This window comes from Sphaeramia orbicularis, unplaced genomic scaffold (genome assembly GCF_902148855.1).
Source record: "Sphaeramia orbicularis unplaced genomic scaffold, fSphaOr1.1, whole genome shotgun sequence".
In the NCBI taxonomy this organism is placed as follows: Eukaryota; Metazoa; Chordata; class Actinopteri; order Kurtiformes; family Apogonidae; genus Sphaeramia; species Sphaeramia orbicularis.
In genome coordinates, this window is record NW_021941621.1 from 33,986 (window position 1) to 54,266 (window position 20,281).

The 20,281-nt window shown below is 41.6% G+C and overlaps 1 protein-coding gene across 5 annotated transcripts; it reads right to left on the bottom strand.

Moving 5' to 3' along the window:
• Window positions 1-344: 344 nt before the first annotated feature.
• On the bottom strand, window positions 345-18,536 carry LOC115416557 (alpha-N-acetylgalactosaminide alpha-2,6-sialyltransferase 2-like). 5 transcript variants are annotated; one of them, XR_003935000.1, is made up of 5 exons: window positions 18,265-18,536; window positions 16,497-16,596; window positions 9,876-14,937; window positions 9,644-9,746; window positions 345-471 (listed from the first exon to the last, which is right to left on the bottom strand). XR_003935000.1 is itself a non-coding variant. In XM_030130370.1 (4 exons), the coding sequence occupies exons 1-3, from the start codon at window positions 18,366-18,368 to the stop codon at window positions 14,767-14,769; spliced, it is 375 nt and encodes a 124-aa protein (XP_029986230.1). In that variant the 5' UTR covers window positions 18,369-18,530; the 3' UTR covers window positions 9,555-14,472; window positions 14,763-14,766. The 5 variants fall into 5 exon arrangements, 2 of the variants coding, with proteins under 2 accessions (XP_029986230.1, XP_029986229.1); XR_003934999.1 differs by having other exon boundaries at window positions 9,644-14,937; XR_003934998.1 differs by lacking the exon at window positions 345-471 and having other exon boundaries at window positions 9,555-9,746.
• Window positions 18,537-20,281: the final 1,745 nt, after the last annotated feature.

Consider the following 20,281-nt stretch of genomic DNA (forward strand, 5'->3'; position numbering starts at 1 on the left):
GTTTCCCCACAGTCAGATCTGTTTTTCCAGAAGTCAGTGTTGTCCATGCTATATTCTGTGTAGTTCACGCTAAACCTCACGTCACCTCTGTGAACTAAGGCGGGGGGTTGGGACTTCATGTTTCTCGGCCTGGACTCGGTTTCTTGCTTCCTCTCGGAACCGTTTCATGACCCCAGACTGAACTTGTAAATTCAAGACGATGCTTCATATGAGCAGGGATGTGACATGAGTCTGACAGGTGTCTGGTGTACCTCAGGGTTCAGTCCTGGGTCCTCTGCTCCTAACATACTGTTAGAACCAGAGACACAAGACTTGGACCCAAATGCACAACCAACAAACAGGAATAAAGTTAAAGGGTGTTTATTAAACATGGACAGAGTTAACAGTTCACAAAAAGGTTTCCTTAAGGAGTCTTCGCAGGTTAGACTGTGTGAAATCGTCACGGCGTCTGAAACCAGCAAGGGAAACTCTCTGCCCGGGTCGGGAGCACACGAGGGGAACCTGACTAGGATAAAGCAGAGAAGAGTCAGGGGACAGACCAGGTCATACACAGAGGGTCCAAAAAACAGGCAACGGTACATGGAGGAAAGGCACAGCACTAACCGTGAGTCCAGGCAAAAGGTCAAAACCAGTGAGGCAGAATCAGGCAGAGGTACAGGAAGGGATCAGGCAGGCTCAGGAAACGAGGAAACAAACCGGGTCAGGAACGAACAGACAGGCAGACGAACAGGTTCAGAGAAACACTGGTAAGTAAACACAACACTAGGAAGGAATACGAACTGGCAACTGACAAGAGGAAACACAGGGTTTAAATACACAAGAGGGCGGGAAGACAATTGGACACAGGTGGAGACAATCAGGGAGGAGTCAGGTAATCAGGTGAAAGGAGAACACAAAAAAGGAAGTAAAGACACCAGACAAGACACATGAGGGAAAAACTACAAAATAAAACAGGAAGTGACAAACAAGACAGACAAAACATACAAGAGTCCGGTACTGATGTGACACATACGTTGTTCAGTAATGTGTTGTGTGTTCCACAGTGGAAGACCAGACTGTTTGGACTAAACTGCTTTTCTTTCAGTGTTCTTCAGTGAGTTCAGTTGGATTCCATTTCTATCTAATGTTCAGTCTGTTCTCCTCATTTGCAGACACAGTCCAAAGTATGAAACAGTTTCAGTTAAATGGATTTAAATCCCTCAGTTTTAGTCCTGGACACACCTTTGTATCTGTGCAGTGCATTGTGGGTATTGCTGCTGTAGTTGTGCATGTGTTGTTTTTCTGTGCAGGGTTCAGTGGTTGTGCTGTTCGTGTTCATTTGGACTGAATGTGTGTGTGTGTGTTTGTGTATTTGTGTTTGTATTTGTGTACATGTGCAGCAGGAGTCCCGGCCTCAGGACCAGCTGTAGTTTTACTGTTCACAGACGACTGCTCCTGTTCAGTGGAAGTCTGTCTGCTTTGACTAAATAAAAGCACTTCCTGTGCTGGAAAATTACATCGAGCTGACTTCCTGTCTAACTTCCAACCACGCTACAACATATGAGGTTGAATGATTGTCCAAAGCACTTTATACTGCAAAAGATTTGAATTGTATTTATTTATATACATATGTATACTATTATTGTCTTCTATCTTTTTTATTCTTATCATGTGGTGCAGAGCAGCCCCACAGCAACTTAGTTGTAACTTTTGTGCAATGACAATAAAGGCTATTCTATTCTATTCTATTAGAGAGGCAACTAATGAAGAAGGAACCAGTTAGAGGCAACTAATGATAGAAGGAACCAGTTAGAGGCAACTAATGATAGAAGGAACCAGTTAGAGGCAACTAATGAAGAAGGAACCAGTTAGAGACGCAACTAATGAAGAAGGAACCAGTTAGAGAGGCAACTAATGAAGAAAGAACCAGTTAGAGAGGCAACTAATGATAGAAGGAACCAGTTAGAGACGCAACTAATGAAGAAGGAACCAGTTAGAGAGGCAACTAATGAAGAAGGAACCAGTTAGAGACGCAACTAATGAAGAAGGAACCAGTTAGAGAGGCAACTAATGATAGAAGGAACCAGTTAGAGAGGCAACTAATGATAGAAGGAACCAGTTAGAGACGCAACTAATGAAGAAGGAACCAGTTAGAGAGGCAACTAATGAAGAAGGAACCAGTTAGAGACGCAACTAATGAAGAAAGAACCAGTTAGAGAGGCAACTAATGAAGAAAGAACCAGTTAGAGAGGCAACTAATGATAGAAGGAACCAGTTAGAGGCAACTAATGAAGAAGGAACCAGTTAGAGAAGCAACTAATGATAGAAGGAACCAGTTAGAGAGGCAACTAATGATAGAAGGAACCAGTTAGAGACGCAACTAATGAAGAAGGAACCAGTTAGAGAGGCAACTAATGATAGAAGGAACCAGTTAGAGAGGCAACTAATGATAGAAGGAACCAGTTAGAGAGGCAACTAATGATAGAAGGAACCAGTTAGAGGCAACTAATGAAGAAGGAACCAGTTAGAGAGGCAACTAATGAAGAAGGAACCAGTTAGAGAGGCAACTAATGATAGAAGGAACCAGTTAGAGAGGCAACTAATGAAGAAGGAACCAGTTAGAGAGGCAACTAATGATAGAAGGAACCAGTTAGAGAGGCAACTAATGATAGAAGGAACCAGTTAGAGACGCAACTAATGAAGAAGGAACCAGTTAGAGAGGCAACTAATGAAGAAGGAACCAGTTAGAGACGCAACTAATGAAGAAAGAACCAGTTAGAGAGGCAACTAATGAAGAAAGAACCAGTTAGAGAGGCAACTAATGATAGAAGGAACCAGTTAGAGGCAACTAATGAAGAAGGAACCAGTTAGAGAAGCAACTAATGATAGAAGGAACCAGTTAGAGAGGCAACTAATGATAGAAGGAACCAGTTAGAGACGCAACTAATGAAGAAGGAACCAGTTAGAGAGGCAACTAATGATAGAAGGAACCAGTTAGAGAGGCAACTAATGATAGAAGGAACCAGTTAGAGAGGCAACTAATGATAGAAGGAACCAGTTAGAGGCAACTAATGAAGAAGGAACCAGTTAGAGAGGCAACTAATGAAGAAGGAACCAGTTAGAGAGGCAACTAATGAAGAAGGAACCAGTTAGAGACGCAACTAATGAAGAAGGAACCAGTTAGAGGCAACTAATGAAGAAGGAACCAGTTAGAGGCAACTAATGAAGAAGGAACCAGTTAGAGGCAACTATGAAGAAGGAACCAGTTAGAGAGGCAACTAATGATAGAAGGAACCAGTTAGAGAGGCAACTAATGATAGAAGGAACCAGTTAGAGAGGCAACTAATGATAGAAGGAACCAGTTAGAGGCAACTAATGAAGAAGGAACCAGTTAGAGGCAACTAATGATAGAAGGAACCAGTTAGAGAGGCAACTAATGATAGAAGGAACCAGTTAGAGGCAACTAATGAAGAAGGAACCAGTTAGAGACGCAACTAATGAAGAAGGAACCAGTTAGAGGCAACTAATGAAGAAGGAACCAGTTAGAGGCAACTAATGAAGAAGGAACCAGTTAGAGGCAACTAATGAAGAAGGAACCAGTTAGAGAGGCAACTAATGATAGAAGGAACCAGTTAGAGAGGCAACTAATGATAGAAGGAACCAGTTAGAGAGGCAACTAATGATAGAAGGAACCAGTTAGAGGCAACTAATGAAGAAGGAACCAGTTAGAGGCAACTAATGAAGAAGGAACCAGTTAGAGAGGCAACTAATGAAGAAGGAACCAGTTAGAGACGCAACTAATGAAGAAAGAACCAGTTAGAGAGGCAACTAATGATAGAAGGAACCAGTTAGAGAGGCAACTAATGATAGAAGGAACCAGTTAGAGACGCAACTAATGAAGAAGGAACCAGTTAGAGAGGCAACTAATGAAGAAGGAACCAGTTAGAGAGGCAACTAATGATAGAAGGAACCAGTTAGAGGCAACTAATGAAGAAGGAACCAGTTAGAGAAGCAACTAATGATAGAAGGAACCAGTTAGAGGCAACTAATGAAGAAGGAACCAGTTAGAGAAGCAACTAATGATAGAAGGAACCAGTTAGAGAGGCAACTAATGATAGAAGGAACCAGTTAGAGACGCAACTAATGAAGAAGGAACCAGTTAGAGAGGCAACTAATGATAGAAGGAACCAGTTAGAGAGGCAACTAATGATAGAAGGAACCAGTTAGAGAGGCAACTAATGATAGAAGGAACCAGTTAGAGGCAACTAATGAAGAAGGAACCAGTTAGAGAGGCAACTAATGAAGAAGGAACCAGTTAGAGAGGCAACTAATGAAGAAGGAACCAGTTAGAGACGCAACTAATGAAGAAGGAACCAGTTAGAGGCAACTAATGAAGAAGGAACCAGTTAGAGGCAACTAATGAAGAAGGAACCAGTTAGAGGCAACTAATGAAGAAGGAACCAGTTAGAGAGGCAACTAATGATAGAAGGAACCAGTTAGAGAGGCAACTAATGATAGAAGGAACCAGTTAGAGAGGCAACTAATGATAGAAGGAACCAGTTAGAGGCAACTAATGAAGAAGGAACCAGTTAGAGGCAACTAATGATAGAAGGAACCAGTTAGAGAGGCAACTAATGATAGAAGGAACCAGTTAGAGGCAACTAATGAAGAAGGAACCAGTTAGAGAGGCAACTAATGAAGAAGGAACCAGTTAGAGAGGCAACTAATGATAGAAGGAACCAGTTAGAGACGCAACTAATGAAGAAGGAACCAGTTAGAGGCAACTAATGAAGAAGGAACCAGTTAGAGGCAACTAATGAAGAAGGAACCAGTTAGAGGCAACTAATGAAGAAGGAACCAGTTAGAGAGGCAACTAATGATAGAAGGAACCAGTTAGAGAGGCAACTAATGATAGAAGGAACCAGTTAGGGAGGCAACTAATGATAGAAGGAACCAGTTAGAGGCAACTAATGAAGAAGGAACCAGTTAGAGGCAACTAATGAAGAAGGAACCAGTTAGAGGCAACTAATGAAGAAGGAACCAGTTAGAGAGGCAACTAATGATAGAAGGAACCAGTTAGAGAGGCAACTAATGATAGAAGGAACCAGTTAGAGAGGCAACTAATGATAGAAGGAACCAGTTAGAGACGCAACTAATGAAGAAGGAACCAGTTAGAGAGGCAACTAATGATAGAAGGAACCAGTTAGAGAGGCAACTAATGATAGAAGGAACCAGTTAGAGAGGCAACTAGTGATAGAAGGAACCAGTTAGAGGCAACTAATGAAGAAGGAACTAGTTAGAGAGGCAACTAATGAAGAAGGAACCAGTTAGAGAGGCAACTAATGATAGAAGGAACCAGTTAGAGACGCAACTAATGAAGAAGGAACCAGTTAGAGGCAACTAATGAAGAAGGAACCAGTTAGAGGCAACTAATGATAGAAGGAACCAGTTAGAGAGGCAACTAATGATAGAAGGAACCAGTTAGAGGCAACTAATGAAGAAGGAACCAGTTAGAGACGCAACTAATGAAGAAGGAACCAGTTAGAGAGGCAACTAATGAAGAAAGAACCAGTTAGAGAGGCAACTAATGATAGAAGGAACCAGTTAGAGGCAACTAATGAAGAAGGAACCAGTTAGAGAGGCAACTAATGATAGAAGGAACCAGTTAGAGAGGCAACTAATGATAGAAGGAACCAGTTAGAGACGCAACTAATGAAGAAGGAACCAGTTAGAGAGGCAACTAATGATAGAAGGAACCAGTTAGAGAGGCAACTAATGATAGAAGGAACCAGTTAGAGGCAACTAATGAAGAAGGAACCAGTTAGAGAGGCAACTAATGAAGAAGGAACCAGTTAGAGAGGCAACTAATGATAGAAGGAACCAGTTAGAGACGCAACTAATGAAGAAGGAACCAGTTAGAGGCAACTAATGAAGAAGGAACCAGTTAGAGGCAACTAATGAAGAAGGAACCAGTTAGAGGCAACTAATGAAGAAGGAACCAGTTAGAGAGGCAACTAATGATAGAAGGAACCAGTTAGAGAGGCAACTAATGATAGAAGGAACCAGTTAGAGAGGCAACTAATGATAGAAGGAACCAGTTAGAGGCAACTAATGAAGAAGGAACCAGTTAGAGGCAACTAATGATAGAAGGAACCAGTTAGAGAGGCAACTAATGATAGAAGGAACCAGTTAGAGGCAACTAATGAAGAAGGAACCAGTTAGAGACGCAACTAATGAAGAAGGAACCAGTTAGAGAGGCAACTAATGAAGAAGGAACCAGTTAGAGAGGCAACTAATGATAGAAGGAACCAGTTAGAGACGCAACTAATGAAGAAGGAACCAGTTAGAGGCAACTAATGAAGAAGGAACCAGTTAGAGGCAACTAATGAAGAAGGAACCAGTTAGAGGCAACTAATGAAGAAGGAACCAGTTAGAGAGGCAACTAATGATAGAAGGAACCAGTTAGAGAGGCAACTAATGATAGAAGGAACCAGTTAGAGAGGCAACTAATGATAGAAGGAACCAGTTAGAGGCAACTAATGAAGAAGGAACCAGTTAGAGGCAACTAATGAAGAAGGAACCAGTTACAGGCAACTAATGAAGAAGGAACCAGTTACAGGCAACTAATGAAGAAGGAACCAGTTAGAGAGGCAACTAATGATAGAAGGAACCAGTTAGAGAGGCAACTAATGATAGAAGGAACCAGTTAGAGAGGCAACTAATGATAGAAGGAACCAGTTAGAGACGCAACTAATGAAGAAGGAACCAGTTAGAGAGGCAACTAATGATAGAAGGAACCAGTTAGAGAGGCAACTAATGATAGAAGGAACCAGTTAGAGAGGCAACTAGTGATAGAAGGAACCAGTTAGAGGCAACTAATGAAGAAGGAACTAGTTAGAGAGGCAACTAATGAAGAAGGAACCAGTTAGAGAGGCAACTAATGATAGAAGGAACCAGTTAGAGACGCAACTAATGAAGAAGGAACCAGTTAGAGGCAACTAATGAAGAAGGAACCAGTTAGAGGCAACTAATGATAGAAGGAACCAGTTAGAGAGGCAACTAATGATAGAAGGAACCAGTTAGAGGCAACTAATGAAGAAGGAACCAGTTAGAGACGCAACTAATGAAGAAGGAACCAGTTAGAGAGGCAACTAATGAAGAAAGAACCAGTTAGAGAGGCAACTAATGATAGAAGGAACCAGTTAGAGAGGCAACTAATGATAGAAGGAACCAGTTAGAGGCAACTAATGAAGAAGGAACCAGTTAGAGAGGCAACTAATGAAGAAGGAACCAGTTAGAGAGGCAACTAATGATAGAAGGAACCAGTTAGAGACGCAACTAATGAAGAAGGAACCAGTTAGAGGCAACTAATGAAGAAGGAACCAGTTAGAGGCAACTAATGAAGAAGGAACCAGTTAGAGGCAACTAATGAAGAAGGAACCAGTTAGAGAGGCAGCTAATGATAGAAGGAACCAGTTAGAGAGGCAACTAATGATAGAAGGAACCAGTTAGAGAGGCAACTAATGATAGAAGGAACCAGTTAGAGACGCAACTAATGAAGAAGGAACCAGTTAGAGAGGCAACTAATGATAGAAGGAACCAGTTAGAGAGGCAACTAGTGATAGAAGGAACCAGTTAGAGGCAACTAATGAAGAAGAAACTAGTTAGAGAGGCAACTAATGAAGAAGGAACCAGATAGAGAGGCAACTAATGATAGAAGGAACCAGTTAGAGACGCAACTAATGAAGAAGGAACCAGTTAGAGAGGCAACTAATGAAGAAAGAACCAGTTAGAGAGGCAACTAATGATAGAAGGAACCAGTTAGAGAGGCAACTAATGATAGAAGGAACCAGTTAGAGGCAACTAATGAAGAAGGAACCAGTTAGAGAGGCAACTAATGAAGAAGGAACCAGTTAGAGAGGCAACTAATGATAGAAGGAACCAGTTAGAGACGCAACTAATGAAGAAGGAACCAGTTAGAGGCAACTAATGAAGAAGGAACCAGTTAGAGGCAACTAATGAAGAAGGAACCAGTTAGAGGCAACTAATGAAGAAGGAACCAGTTAGAGAGGCAGCTAATGATAGAAGGAACCAGTTAGAGAGGCAACTAATGATAGAAGGAACCAGTTAGAGAGGCAACTAATGATAGAAGGAACCAGTTAGAGACGCAACTAATGAAGAAGGAACCAGTTAGAGAGGCAACTAATGATAGAAGGAACCAGTTAGAGAGGCAACTAGTGATAGAAGGAACCAGTTAGAGGCAACTAATGAAGAAGAAACTAGTTAGAGAGGCAACTAATGAAGAAGGAACCAGATAGAGAGGCAACTAATGATAGAAGGAACCAGTTAGAGACGCAACTAATGAAGAAGGAACCAGTTAGAGGCAACTAATGAAGAAGGAACCAGTTAGAGGCAACTAATGAAGAAGGAACCAGTTAGAGGCAACTAATGAAGAAGGAACCAGTTAGAGAGGCAACTAATGATAGAAGGAACCAGTTAGAGAGGCAACTAATGAAGAAGGAACCAGTTAGAGGCAACTAATGAAGAAGGAACCAGTTAGAGAGGCAACTAATGAAGAAGGAACCAGTTAGAGGCAACTAATGAAGAAGGAACCAGTTAGAGGCAACTAATGATAGAAGGAACCAGTTAGAGGCAACTAATGAAGAAGGAACCAGTTAGAGAGGCAACTAATGATAGAAGGAACCAGTTAGAGGCAACTAATGAAGAAGGAACCAGTTAGAGGCAACTAATGAAGAAGGAACCAGTTAGAGGCAACTAATGATAGAAGGAACCAGTTAGAGGCAACTACTGACAGGAGGTGCAGCAGGTTGTGTCAGTCCAGTGGTTTTGGTCCAGGTGAATGTTCAGGTGGTTGCTCCTCAGCTGGAGGTTGCAGGTCCAACGGTCTGAACTACTGGAGTCCAAAAGCACAGAAATGCAGAAGAGCCTGAGAACAGAGGGTCAGACCTGAGCCTGGACCAGGTCTGAGCCTGGACCAGGTCTGAGCCTGGACCAGGTCTGAGCCTGGACCAGGTCTGAGCCTGGACCAGGTCTGAGCCTGGACCAGGTCTGAGCCTGGACCAGGTCTGGTTGAAGTGTTGCTGCCACACTGCAGAGTGCTGACGGCTCAGACTGACACGAACCCTTTCATGTATGAATTCTGACATTAAGACTTTTTTCTTTATTACTCTTTAGGCGTTTAAAAAAAACAATGAGATTATTATTATTATTTTTTATGAAGCTGCAAAACTGTGGGTTGAATGTTTGGAGTAAAGACATGTACGTACTGATCTACTGTGAAAAGTAGAAAATAAAAACATTAAATGCTGCTAATTGGAAGTTTTCTCACATTCTAACATACACTACAAATAAGTTCTGGATATTTCAAGTTTTGGGGCTTTTTTTTTTTCAGTTGGGATTTTTGCACAACGCTTTTTACTGTTTTTTTGAGTGAATTGAAACAAATGTTATTGATCAGACATAGTTTTATTTACAAATGTCAAAAATGACCAAAAAAAAAAGAAATCTCCTTAAGTTGTTGTTTGTAGTCTACTCTAATACTAGTCATTACTCACTTCATGGACATAATACGCCAAAAAAAAAATGAATGAATTACAGTGAATTACAGTCTAATAACACAGAGAAGGAGGTGGTGTCCACTCACAGCTGTTGGATCAGGTTCATGTGGAAGTGCACAGTCACAGGCCTGGTCTGAATGGACCTGCATTATTATGGGATGGCGCGTTACTGTCCACTGTGATCTGGAACTGAAACAACCAAACCCATGAATATACAAGAGAACAGCTGGAGAAGAACTGACCACTGGAGTGACCACTGGAGTGACCACTGGAGTGACCAGTGTGCATGAAAGGGTTAAAGAATGGACGTGTCCAGACCTCCTTCTTCTCCAGCGTGGGTCGGTCATACGTCGTCTTTAATCCAGATGGAACAGCTCCGGGTTCTGAGGACCTGAACCTGCTTCTAGAGCTTGGACTGTGTTCCTCACAAACTCAGAGGAAGTTCAGGAGCACATCTGTCCCACTGACCGCCCTCGGACCCTCCTCCTGTCTTTGAACAACAACTGGAGACTTCATGAATTCATCAGCTGTTACACTCATCTGAGCCTTCAAGGGTTTTTTTTTTTCCTTCTGTTTTTTGTGTGTGTGTTTTACACAACTGAAAACTGCCAAATAAAATATTAAAATACATAAATAAATAAATATTTGGTTTAGATATTCATGAAGACTCAGTTCATTCAAAAGTAGGACTTCTATCAGTGATCAGCAGGAACTATACTGAGATTTCTATTTCCATGTTCTGAACCGTCTACATGTGGACCAGTAGAACTAAAGGAACATTTAGAATATTTGAAAAAATTGTCAAAACTAAACAAACTTTGCAGACATTTGTCCAAAGGAAGATCCATAAAATATTTGGAATGAATCTGACCAGATGATGATGATGATGATGATGAAGAGCAGGCCCTAACAGCTCGTTGCCTATTGGTCGCTGAGATCAAAAGGAACTAAATGTCACCTGACCTGAGTGTTGTGTATGACCTCCATGTGAACTGTGAGAACATCATCACACTGACACGTTCTCACCAGAACAAAGAACACAATCACAGCAGACACAAAATCACAGTTTTCTTTAATTTCCAAAGGTTAAATTGCACCGTCAACGTCCCCGTTTCAGAACTAGAGCCCGGTCTGTGCTGTGACTCTGGTCCTAAACGTGAGCGCCTGAGTCCCTGCTGTTGTGTTGCTCTTTGGTTTGGGCTGCTCACCTTCAGGATCTGACCTGGAGCTGCTCCGTGACAACAGGAACACTGAAGAGTCTCCGTGACCTTTGACCCTTTGCTGTCTGGGCCCGGAGCGTCGTCCAGGTGAGGACGGATTCCGCCCGACCCGTCCTCGGCAACACAAACGCAGAACGGGAGAGGCCGCCTTTGTGTCGCCGTGGAAACGCCATAATGGTGCCAAAACCGTCCACTTTAATCAGAAAATCCAAATTCCCATTCAAAGGCACAGAGTGGGTTCGAAACGCCCGATCTGAGAAAAAAGAACAGAAGTCCAGTCCCTTCAAAGCAGACGCCTTCAAGTCCGATAGTTCAGGTTCAACATTCAGAAAAAGAGGATCGAAAGCGGATCAGAAGAACAACTGCAAACCTTTAAGTGTAAAAACCCTAAAATGACAGAATGACGTTTACATTTATAAACTATCACCAACAACGGGAAGAATCTGAACAAATCTGAACAAACTGATATTCAGAGAAATCAGTGGGATTTGAACCAACATTCTGCCTGTTAGTAAATGGTGTTTGTAGATCCACTGAGTAAATGACACACAGGACGCAGAGCGTTAAAACTCAACGGATTTTTCCAAAGTTCCAGGTTATTTATGGAAGTTCAGGACATTCACAGTTCCACACTTTTCCTGCTCATGCTAATGACATTAATTGTACTTTGTATATTAATCATACATTTCAGGTTGTTCCTGTTCACATTTCTTTAAAAAGGATAGTTTGTAATGTCAACATTTTCATGTCATTTTACACTAAAATGAAAACAAACGCTTGTTGTTCTTATTTACAGGTTCTTCTGTTCTTATTTCCTGGTTCTGATCCACTTTAGCTCATATTAGTCTGGATGTGGAACCTGAACTCACAGGATCTGGACACCACTGACCGCTCATGTCTTCAGTGTTTTCATCCCATGCGCTGGTTTGGAGCCTTTGGCCCGGTTTGGAGCCTTTAGCCCGGTTTGGAGCCTTTAGCCCAGTTTGGAGCCTTTGGCCCGGTTTGGAGCCTTTAGCCCGGTTTGGAGCCTTTAGCCCAGTTTGGAGCCTTTAGCCCAGTTTGGAGCCTTTAGCCCGGTTTGGAGCCTTTAGCCCAGTTTGGAGCCTTTAGCCCAGTTTGGAGCCTTTGGCCCGGTTTGGAGCCTTTAGCCCGGTTTGGAGCCTTTAGCCCGGTTTGGAGCCTTTAGCCCAGTTTGGAGCCTTTAGCCCGGTTTGGAGCCTTTGGCCCGGTTTGGAGCCTTTAGCCCGGTTTGGAGCCTTTAGCCCAGTTTGGAACCTTTAGCCCAGTTTGGAGCCTTTGGCCCGGTTTGGAGCCTTTAGCCCAGTTTGGAGCCTTTGGCCCGGTTTGGAGCCTTTATCCTGGTTTGGAGCCTTTGGTCCAGTTTGGAGCCTTTGGCCCGGTTTGGAGCCTTTAGCCTGGTTTGGAGCCTTTGGTCCAGTTTGGAGCCTTTGGCCTGGTTTGGGTCCACGGGCCGTATGTTGGACACCTGTGCTTTAACCCCACTTTCAGCCTCAGTGCTCCTGTGACAGCTCCAGTCACGGCTGGTGTGTTCCACAGTAAAAACCACAGAACCAGATCATGGCGGTGAATGTGGGAGTGGGCGGAGTCCAGTGCCAGCAGCGCTCCCAGCGTCTGTTTAAGGAGGAGGATATTTGCAGCAGCGGTGCGACTCCACGGCGGTCCGGTCCCTGGTCACAGTAACAGGACCCTCAGCTTCAGCCACAGCGACTGTACCACGCTGTAAAAAGTCAGTCTGAAAGCAGGCGTGAAGGTTTACAGGCCCAACGGAGTCCCACAGGAAGTCAAAGGCCCAAAAACAAAAGGCCCAAAAACAAAAGGCACAAAAACAAAAGGCACAAAAACAAAAGGCACAAAAACAAAAGGCCCAAAAACAAAAGGCACAAAAACAAAAGGCCCAAAAACAAAAGGCCCAAAAACAAAAGGCCCCAAAAACAAAAGGCCCAAAAACAAAAGGCCCAAAAACAAAAGGCACAGGCGGACTCCACCACATCTGCTGCTTCATATGGAAGTCAACCTGTGTCACCAGATTTTGAATGATAAAAAACACTGAATTTTTTGTATCTGAATGTTTTGTCTCTGAATTCAACCATGTTCATAAATTTAGAATTTAAAACATTCAGGTGCAAAACTTCAGATACTTACTTTCAGTGCAAAAAAAAAATCAGTCCTAGAATGGCTTTTATAATTCTAAATGTGATGACACAGATTTACTTGCACAGTTTTCTGTTCAGCGTCAGCGAATGTGACCCACAGACGAACAAAAGCAACAAATCACCAACGGCTTCTTCATCTGTAAAACCACCTCAAAAGACTGTTCACACCCAAGAAAACCAAGACGGACTTGAACAAAAAGACAAAAATCAGGTTAAATTCTAAAACAAAAAAAAGGTCTGTGTTCTTTATATTCAGTATTTGGTTCAAATGGCACGGATATAAAACCTAATTTATGTTATTTTTTTATTTCTATGGAACTGGAGCTGGAGTCTTCACTAAAGTGATGTCACACACATCTACAAACTGAAGGAACCAAAGTGTCCACAGGCAGAAGAAGGAGAAACCTGGAAGACACTTCTGTCAAAGCTGAATGTCATTGCATTTGGAGTTTTCAATGTGAATGAATGTTTAATTATGGGATGTTTACAGCTAAAGTGACCGTTAAATGTAGAAGTAAACACTTTTTCTCCAGTAGAAGTCTTCTGGTCTATGTTTGTGGACCTGCATTAGTTCATTCATGTGCGCCGACTATTAACGAAAACCCATTAAATACACTAAAAACACAACGCAAAGTTTCTGCAAAAGGAACTCGAGGAATCATAACCGTTAAACGGAGGAAAAATATGTGAAATCTCAGACACTTTTCTCCACGTATTGCACTAGCTACTTTATGCTAACTGTTAGCGGTTAGCATAAGCTGCATGTTTGGTTTGTTTTCAGCTGGACTGAGGATTACATTTGCAGGTAAACAAAAAGATGATGAAATGAAGTTGAATAAGGGTTGGAACCTGTTGAGCTAATGCTAACATACTCAAAATTCTGACCGCAGGGAATGTTACAATGCTACCGTTAAATTCAGCTTCATGCTAACCGCTAGCACTTTGTATTCTGTCTTTAAGGTCCTGGTTTTATTGCTGTTAAATGTTTTCTATTGTTTGTTTTTGGCGCTCATTCCTGCACAGCTGTAAGCCCCACTGGGGAGAAATGCAGTGAGTGACTGAAAGAACGCTAAATTCTACATGTAAACACTCAAACTAGTGCGAACAGTGGCTAACTCCCAGGCTAGCTGACAGACTGTATATTGAAGCTGATTAAATTCACAGCTTCTGTGGGTTTTTCACTGGGGTTTTCCCCAAAGTGACACTCACTTCGGAACAAAGTGAATCCATTTGGACCTAGAAATAAAACCGTGCTTTCCAAAAAACCAAATTAAATCCCTCTCACTTTCCCGTGACCTTTATCCAGTTCAAATAAACGTCTAAACTTTGTGGTGACACTTTTCATTTTCCAAATAAAATCCTTTCCTTTTCCAGATAAATAAAGTCAAATGTGTCGTAGCAGCTGCAGGTCCACGTTCCCTTCAGGGGTTCCGCTCAGATCGCAGTCGTCCAGGCGGCGGTGGAAGACCGGTCCATTTTTAGCCGTCCTGCCTCCTCTTCCTGCCCCGCTCGGGTGGGGTCAGGTGGGGTCAGGTGGGGTCAGGTGGGGTGGGGTCAGGTGGGGTCTGGTGGGGTCTGGTGGGGTCAGGTGGGGTGGGGTCAGGTGGGGTCAGGTGGGGTCTGGTGGGGTGGGGTCAGGTGGGGTCTGGTGGGGTCTGGTGGGGTCAGGTGGGGTCAGGTGGGGTCTGGTGGGGTCTGGTGGGGTCAGGTGGGGTCAGGTGGGGTCTGGTGGGGTCAGGTGGGGTGGGGTCAGGTGGGGTCTGGTGGGGTCTGGTGGGGTCAGGTGGGGTCAGGTGGGGTCAGGTGGGGTGGGGGTTATTTGTGCATGTAGAGTTGCAGGAGGCCGGCCTGGTGCAGCTGCTGCCACAGCGTCATCTCCATGCGCAGGTCGTGGTTGATGAAGAAGCCCACCGGGTGGAAGGTGGTGTCGTAGTAGTGGTCCGAGTAGTTCCTGTAGTCGGGGGTCATGAAGCCGTACGCGCTCACCTACCGCAGGAAACCAACAGTTAGACAACCTGGCAACGGCGTCCTGTCACATGGACAACTGAGGATGGGCTGGGGGGGGGGGGGTCTGAGTCACCCTGACTTGAACCCTTTCAGGACCAGCAGTAGACCAGACCCAGGTTCATGTATTTATGTTTTCTGTGTCACCAGAGACACCATGGTCTTCAAAGGGTTTCAACCTCTGACTGTCTCTTATTTTTTATCAGCTCCATGTTGGTTTTGTTCATATTCTTAGCTGACGACACACTGTCAAATGTCACAATATTATTATTATTTTTTTTTTTTTACGTATTTTACTCCTGTAAATTCTGATGTTTAACAAATATTTCTATCATAATAGTTTTGTACGTTCTCCCTCAAGATTCAAGACTTTTTACCTCCGCCAAGGAGGTTCTGTTTTTGCCAGGGTTTGTCTGTTTGTCTGTCCGTTAGTGTGCAACATAACTCAAAAAGTTATGGACAGATTTGGATGAAATTTTCAGGGTTTGTTGGAAATGGGATAAGGAAGAAATGATTAAATTTTGGTGGTGATCGGGGGTGGGGGGGCCCACGGGGGGGCCACTGATCAGCCTTGGCGGAGGTCTGCGCTCTCCGAGTGCTTCTAGTTTTTTTCTTTTTTTGCAAGAATTGAGATGAAATAATTGAATATGCCGGACACATCAATACATTAAACACTACCAGTATATTTTTGTCTTAAAACTTACATTTGTTACCATTTTTATTGTCTTGCTACAGAAGCGTATTGCATTCACACAAAAAAATAAAATTTGGGTCTGTTTTTCCAAATTATTGAGATAACTTTCTTGTAATTATGAGAAAAAATAAGTTAAAAAAAATTGTCTCCGTTTTTCTGAATTAACGAGATAATTATCTTGTGTAAACAGAGCTGAATTTTAATTTTTTTCAGAAAACAGTATCTTGTTAATTTGGAAAAACACAAACAATTTTTTAAAACTTTTTTTTTTGTAATTATGAAATAATTATCTCGTTAATTCAGAAAAACAGAGCCGAATTTTTTTTTGTGTGACTGCAGTACACTTCTGTAGTCTTGCTAACTTTTTATGAATAATTTCAAATCAACTGTGTGGTTTGTTTAACTTTCACTTAGAACAAAAAATGTATCTTGATAGCGACACTGACTGTTTTGATCTGTTTATGTAGAAGAGTAGATTCAAACGGACCAAGTCCTCCAGTTGTTCTGATGTGAAACAGACCAAACTAAAGGCCAGGCTGACAGTGTTCATCCACTAAATCTGTGCTTTTCCTGGTGCTTGTTCTTGTGCGTTAGATAACTGTGCTTCAGCTCATGTGAATGGTTTTCTTTCCTCAGACTAGTCGTCGTGTTGGCCTTCAGATTCCTCCTAAATCAGACTTCAGGAACTCGGCAGAGCACACGACTGTTTTCCAGTAAACATCGCTGAGTCACACCCAACATTAAACCAGTCCTGCCGGTACATGTCGGCGCCGCTCGTCTCCGATCATTCCCACCATCTGGAAAACGCAGCCGTTTCCATAGTAACGTAGCTGATGTCAGATCTCACCTGGTCGCAGGTGTGCAAAGCAGCCAATAGCATCACAGCTCCAGTGGACGGACGGTAGATGTCCTTATATTTGGTTTTCAGAGCATTCGAGCGAAGAAATCTGGAAGCCAACAAAGTTAGTTACAACGATGTTCAACCTTTTTTCCTGTTTTTATTCACTGATGCCCTGGAGAACAATAGAACCTAACCCGAAAGAACGTCCATAAAAAAGACGAAGGAAAAAAAAAGAGCGTCCATGCAGCTGCAGAGTGGAATTCTGTTAGAGTTGAACTAATAATCAGCAACAGCAGCTTCTGTTCTAACACTGAGATCAACTAGAAGAAGAATACAGTAAGTGCACAGTCTGCTTTTGGACGGTAATTCTGCACCGTCATCGTCTTATCTGTCTGATGACAAACCAAACCAATTCAGTTTTCAATCATATAAAACAATAATAAACAGTTTATTGGAGAGACTGTGAATTCTATTTGCCTAAAATGTGGTTTGTTGGTGATTTTCTGTCAGTCTGCAGGAGTAGAATGAACCGGAAAAGTTTTGGTCTTCTTAGACAATGGAGCTAAACTGTTCCATACCTGAATATCTGGTTTTTTAATACTTTATTATTTTTTTTTTTTTTATCTCCAAACGTTACAGTATACAGAATAAACAAGTAAACAAACAAACAAACAAACAAACCACAACAGTTAGAGCTTTTAAGTTCAACCTTTAGACAAATCAAATACAGACAGGTTCAGGACAAATTAGGCAAAAAAAAAGAGTCCAAATAAGCAAATGTAAGTATACGATTATACAGGTTCAAGGGTTTCTATGATGAACATAAACATTCAGTTTTTCCCCAATATTTTTTACATTTGTCAGCAGTCAGTCTTAATGAGTACACCTGAATATCTTGAGATGATTTTTTTTCTTTTATGAAAATTAGGATAAAATAATAAAAATGGCCCCAGGGTACAACCCTGTGGCACACCTTCATTAATATTCATAAAGCTGGACAATTAGCAGATAAGATCTTATGTTCTGTTACTGACATAATTTACAAATGGAAACAAAAGTAACCATTGAATTAGTAGAGTCTTTTCCTACAATGTAATTCTACATCATATTAGCTTCGTTTTATTGGACAAAAATATTCACTTATCACTGATAGAAAACAAACATGATATTTGAGAAACTGTGAAAACTTGTACTAATATCAAGTTTTTTGCCAATCTCTGGTAAATTCATCAGCAGCAGTTTTTTTTTTTGTTTTTTTTTTACATAATGTAGAGCCAATATTCACTGCCAACATGAACTTTTTCTTGCATAAAAATCTGAATAAAAGTGGCCCTAGAATAGAACTTTGTGGCACACCCTCATTAAAGTTAACTCATCTGAACAAAGTTTTGACAGCCTGTGTTCTACTGAGAAAATTTACAAAATATAAAAAACAGCAAAAGTAGCTAAAGCGGTTAAATGTCATTAATTCTGCATTTACAACATCACTGAAAATCTGAGGATGTCTCAGTGACATACCAGTAAATGTTGCTTTAAAAAATCCCACATGATGACTTGATCAACTTTCATCAGTTCTAAGTTGTTCATTGCCTACATAAAGGTCCTCACCATCTGCAGTGGTCCCAGTATGAAACCTTGTGTCACACCTCCGTTACCACTCATTCTTCTGTGACCGACTGAAGGCTGCGTTCTTTCACAGATGGTTGAACTGACCTTAACCCTGATCTCTGATTTAAAAGATAAAGCTTCCGACACTTTCCCACCAAACACTCACCTGTTTCTGAGGTAACGGATGAAATCAGGGTGGTAGATCTTCAGTGTCTTCGCGGACACGTCTTGTCCAAAGTATTTGGTTGGACTGTGAAAAAAACACAACATGCACACATGATGAAGAAGCCGAAGCTGATAAACTGTTCAGGTCTTCTGTACATTTATGATCTTTTTCACTGTAAAATCATGTTGTTGTTGTTGTTGTTGTTTGTCACTACTCTGTTGTTGTTGTTTTTGGTTTATTTGTTTGATTTTCCCTTTGTTTATGTGTTATTGTTTTTCTGTCCATGCCTTGTTAATTATCACTAATAAAAAAAAAAGAAAAAAAGAAACCAAAGGTTTGTTGATTTTTTTTTTTTTTTTTTTAAACTTCTATTGTTTCATTTTTTGAAATTTTACAACACAAATATTTTGAACATAGTGTCAGTTGTCATCCTGTATATTGTCCATTTTTTCCATCGATTTTCAGGTGTTTATTAAGGCCGTGCACAACAAAAACTAAATAATCCAAAATAAAAAACAATCAACAAAATGAACAAAACAATCAAGAAAAAGAAAGAAGCCGGAATCATGATTTCCCATCCAAATATTTTCTAGTTTGTGATTTTCTGTTCTTCAGTTGCTGTGGACAGATTTAGAAAAATGAGTGGTCAATAACAGCGGTGAATCCATCTGCGGTTCCATCTGAAACCCATCCAGGGCTCATCTCAGAGCCTGAACCTCAGACCGCCTCATGGTTCTACAGTAAACACTCTGATTTATGACTGTGTCATGCACATGATCTGCCCATCCCATAATGAGCTGACAGGAAACCATTAAAAGACTGCAGAAAACCAGAGGCAGAGCGCTTCCACACAGTTCAACACTGACATTTTTCCAGTCCTCTGGTTCCAAAAGAACGTCAGAGGGGTTGGTTTGATGGTCAGATGTTTCTGAACTAGTCAGAAAAATGTAGAACAACAAAATACGACAACAACATATAAATCTGCCACATCAGGTCTACGACCATGTGCACTGGGACCGGTTCAGCCAATTAGACGCTTCGCCACAGTCACTTCCTGTTTCAGTGTCACATGGTTTTCCCAAGCCCCGCCCCTTTAGGAGACCATCATCATATGTAGTCGCATTCAGTCCTATGGGAGAACAGGTTTCACAGATTTTGTTTTTTTTCTTTTAATTTAATTTTTTATTCAGAACAGCCTCATACAATACTGCACAGGACATCAGTGGGACAAAGTACACGTTCGTTTTTTTGCAAAGAAAAAAAGGGTATCAATAATGTTCACTGAAAGGAAGAAACAGAAAGAGGAAAAAACAGTAATATAAATAAAGTCAATAAGTGAGTAAAAAGGGATAATAATAATAATAATAATGATATTAACAAGCTTGTACACATAGCCAATCACACCTGTAGGAAATAAGACCAAGAAAACTAGAGGTTTGACAGATTTGAACCCATTCTTTCACCCACAGTCAGTGGTGTTCCACATCCATGAACAGCCTCCCATGAAAAAGGCCTTTTAACACACATGCAGCAGGAGAAACACACATGTTGTCTGTTTGAGTCCAGTCTGTCAAAGGAACAAACCCCCAGAGTTCACATGACACATCTCACTTGAAGGAAGAAAAAACAAGCAAGAAAATAAAACAGATAATTACAATAAAATAGTGTTAGTTATCGTTAAAGGAGGAGGAAAGTGTGTGTCTTATTTTATTTCAACTTTATTCTCCTTTCATTTCTTTGACTTAGAAGACAGGAAGTGAACTGTTTTCTATTATTGTTGAAGCCAATGTTGCATCATCATCGTAAACAGTCGTTCTTTAGTTAAACTGAACTTTAAACTGTCCACTTCGAAACTGTTGACCTCCACCAAGGAAAGGTGGAGGTTCTGTTTTCATCTGGCTTTGTCTGTTTGTCTGTCTGTCTGTTTGTCTGTCTGTCTGTTTGTCTGTCTGTCTGTTTGTCTGTCTGTTTGTTTATCTGTCTGTCTGTTTGTTTGTCTGTTTGTCTGTCTGTCTGT